Here is a 3,852-nt window from a genome sequence, read left to right on the forward strand (position 1 = left end):
TCAACAACCACCACCACCGTCGCCCCCACCTCCTCCTCCTCCGCCGCCACCATCGCCTCCTCCATCACCACCTCCAAAGCCTCCACCATTACCACCTCCAAAGCCTCCACCAAAAATCCCTCGAGACCTTCCAGAGCTGTCATCATTGGATTCAATTTCGTAAGGAACGCCGCTCATAAAATACCACAAATATGCTTCTTCTTTTCCCCGTTGAAGTTCTCTTATCCAATCGGGACCAGGTTCTGAATCAAGATCGTACCGACCAGCACCATCCAGTAAATGACTCGAAGCTGCAGGACTAACGTTGTTTCGTACCAGATGGACGTTCGTTGGAACTGTGGCACTTTTGTATCCTGCTGCAAGAAGCATTGGCGTCACTTTGTCACTTTTAGCTTTCTTGTGAAAAGATGGTGACGACTCATTTGATGGCGTTGGAGTGTACGGTTTGCAGAGCAGATAGAGAATGGATACTGAGAAAGCCAAGGCAATGATCTCAGGAACATCGTGTGCAGATGGAGACATAACGAACAATCCTCTCTTCAGGTCCACATAGACAAAGACATCTGGCTCGAGCCGGATCAAATACAGTCCACCCTTGTACCTGCGTACTTCACACCATCTCCTCGAAGCACCGTGCAGCTTAAAAAATGTAATTACAACTTGACCAGCCGAACGATTGAACACCGTTCCTCTCTGCCATTTGCCAATACAAATCCCCCAGTCTTTCCGACTTCGGATGAGCATAGCTCTCTCACCTTCCGCTTGGTTGAGATGAACGCATCTAGTGAGGTCTTCGATGCATCCTTTGTCTGGAAGAACGTTTGGATCGATCGTGTGAGCAGAAGCTACAACAATGCCGTGAATGCTGATGACCTCAACTGCGGAAAGAGCGGCTGCAGTGGAGTGCAGTACACGACACCGAAACGCCTCCCGCCCTCTACAGTCCAGCAATGTATGAGTTGCAGCTTCACAAGGAAGGTACGTCTTCGAAAAATCAGCTGGGGACAACATTGATTGTGCAAAGTCGAGGACAAAAGAGGGGTGATCAAAATGGGTGAAGTATAAAAGTGCTGGCTGAACTTTAAAACGATACCCTTCGATAGAGGGAGGGTTTAACTTGGTGGTCAGCCTCACGATGCTCTGTGCTGCACTGAGAGGAACGTCAATAACCCAGGCGTGTTCTGATGCTGGTGCACCATAAGGATATGCATCAAAGTACGAGAGCAGACTGGTTTGAGAAGAAGCAATTACTCTTTCACCAAAGAACGTCTTCTGGCTCAGAGTTACTGTGACTAAGTGAAGCGTTTCATTGTTGAGGACGACTGACTGATTCGTCAGATAAACACTACCTCCACCTTTTATGGTCTGCTTTACGATCAACGTCCCACCCGAGTTATAGAGCCGGACATAGTAGGTCTTGGTGATATCCAAATTTAGTGCCTCTAATTGGACGATGTTGACTACATATTTGAGTCGTCCCAGGGAAGCGTAAAACGCATCCGGTCGGGGAGGTCTCGGTTGAGGAGGATCGCCTCTGTATACGGCCCCAGATTTGTCAAACTGAAACCCTCCCTCAGACCACACAGTTCTGGTTTCCAGCTCACAATCATGTGCCCTGGATCCCAGGCTACGACTTGGCGCATGGTTTTCATTGTTTAGCATTGCTCCAAACATGTCTGTTGCGACTTGTTTGTAGTGTAGCGGATGTTGGAGATGGGCATGCCATATTAGATCAACATCGATGCACGGGATCATGGCGACATTCGGATGTTGGCGTTTGAGCTGCAAATGGTGTTCATATCGTTCAATGGCACTTGCAAGAAACTTTGTGTCAGCGAAATGCGGTAAAGATACCTGATAGTAGAACTTGGACTGGTAGTATGAAGCTTCTTCAATGTCGTAACGGATTTTCAAACGATAGGGCATAAAAAATGGCGTCGGTTGGTTCAGGTCGACTTCAAATGGTTCCGAAGGGTAAGCGTCCTCCCATAAATATCTTGCATTCTGAAGGCCCTGATTTCTTTGGTACCGGTTCATGGGTTTATGATCAACAACTTGTGATACGATGGTCATGCAGTCCTTCTCGTAATCATGCGGTGACAGCATATGTAGATGCCAAACCCATGCGATGTCCAGTGGGGCCGCAAGGAGTCTGCTGTCGTTACCCAGTTTAGCCGCGAGTGGCAGCCAGAAAACTTCATATCTTCTAAGAGCATTCTTGAGGATTGGACCAGCGTACAGACTAGGGAAGTCATCGACCAACGCAAGAAAGTCAAGCTCAGTCAACGTTTCTTGGATCAGATTTAATCGAATTCTCTGACTAAATGCCATTTCTTCTTTTTACTTGCTTAAACCTCTTTACCCTGGAAATAAACGAGAAATGATGCTGAATAACGAATGTATTAGTAACTATTCTGCTAACTGAAGCAAATTAACAGATCCAAACTAGAAAATAAAAGAATAATTTATCGGCCGCCATTAATTAACAATTAAGGTCTAACATTAAGGTCTAACATTAATTAACAATTAAGGTCTAACATTAATTACAATTATTTTGCGGTAAGTTGAAGTTTGTCCCTGCTAATGCCCATGATTATTTATGACAATGATTCCGACTCTTGTTAAATGTCCCCTGATAAATTCTTCCGGATTGACTCTAGCGATGCAGCCGAACAAAACTGAGCAAGGCATGGTCAGTATTGTCTATACCATTTCGGTTTTTTCGTCTTTGCTCAGCAGTAGCATAAACAAAGTAAATAACTGAGAAAAAAATTGATCGAAATATTACATCATGCCTTGGTAATGTGGACAAAGCAGAGATGCACAATTGAATGTATTGAACAAGGCTGTAGATGCAAACGAAGTTCTCTTTATCTTCAAATGATGGTTTTCTTAGTACATGAGTCAATGGGCAATGTTTCCTAAACCAACTTTTTTCGTCCTGGCCAGTCTAATCAGAGCTTTAAATTAGACGATTGATCCCGTTTAGTAATTATAAATTCTCCACGTCCCTCTCATAAATATGCCTTGTAGGTGCTTTGTGTACTTAATCGACAGGAAGTGGTAACGTAAATTTATGCTGGTTTGTTCAGTCACGTCCATTTAAAAGTGGAAGTTTTACTGAATAATGAGTTCTCTCCGTTTGCGAGGCCAATTGACTGAATACTAACATGAAACCTCTACGGCAAGTAATGAGATCTAGACTTCCAACAGGTGTTTCCCAACGAAAATTAGTTTAATGCTCAGCTGTTCTTTGGCACCACTCAACTTTGATAACCGGAAAATATAAAAAGTGCATCTTTAACTTTTATTTGTAGAGCGGCATCAGTAAAGAATTGCACGCAACACATTAAATGTACAGCGTAATAAATATACTAGTATACTGCTTTCTTGTGGTTTATCCATCTCCCAGGCTCGCGAGGCCGGCGGCCGGATCAGAATGGTTTGTAAGGAACGCAATCAAAGTGGTTGGAAAAGGGAAAGATGAATGTAAAGATGGTTGACATGATACATTTTGGCACAATTCCACTATTTGCGTACTGTTGATTTTTATAATTTTCAATTCTGAGCGGAAGACGAGTACATCAATATTCCGTTCCCAGCTGTTACTATTTCTTGTTAGGTATGCGATTATTGTAACTAAGGGCGATATCCTGAGTACTCGATGTCTAAAAAATTCTTCTAATGCTTTGAGGAAGAAAAAGAGACGAAAAATTTCGAATAGACTCAGTTACTCCGATTTTCCGACTCACCTTTGCGTCTGTTTCTTCTCATAGATAGGTTCCTTTAGTCAAAGACAACTTTAGTGACGTTAACGTCCTTTATGTCAACAGAAACTAAGTAATTTTCCTT

The 3,852-nt window shown here is 43.4% G+C and overlaps 1 protein-coding gene across 1 annotated transcript; it reads right to left on the reverse strand.

The window, feature by feature from the left end:
- On the reverse strand, nucleotides 1-3,852 carry LOC146456436 (uncharacterized). Its single transcript, XM_085092939.1, has 2 exons — nucleotides 3,753-3,852; nucleotides 1-2,363 (listed from the first exon to the last, which is right to left on the reverse strand). Exon 2 carries the CDS (start codon nucleotides 2,329-2,331, stop codon nucleotides 1-3), a length of 2,331 nt encoding a protein of 776 aa, XP_084949065.1. The 5' UTR covers nucleotides 2,332-2,363; nucleotides 3,753-3,852.

Source organism: Pavona decussata, unplaced genomic scaffold, assembly GCF_977016875.1.
Source record: "Pavona decussata unplaced genomic scaffold, jaPavDecu1.1 SCAFFOLD_254, whole genome shotgun sequence".
Classification (NCBI taxonomy): Eukaryota; Metazoa; Cnidaria; class Anthozoa; order Scleractinia; family Agariciidae; genus Pavona; species Pavona decussata.

What these genes read in the sequence shown, in the direction of transcription:
- LOC146456436 (XM_085092939.1), bottom strand. Translation starts at nt 2,331, where the DNA reads ATGGCATTTAGTCAGAGAATTCGATTAAATCTGATCCAAGAAACGTTG.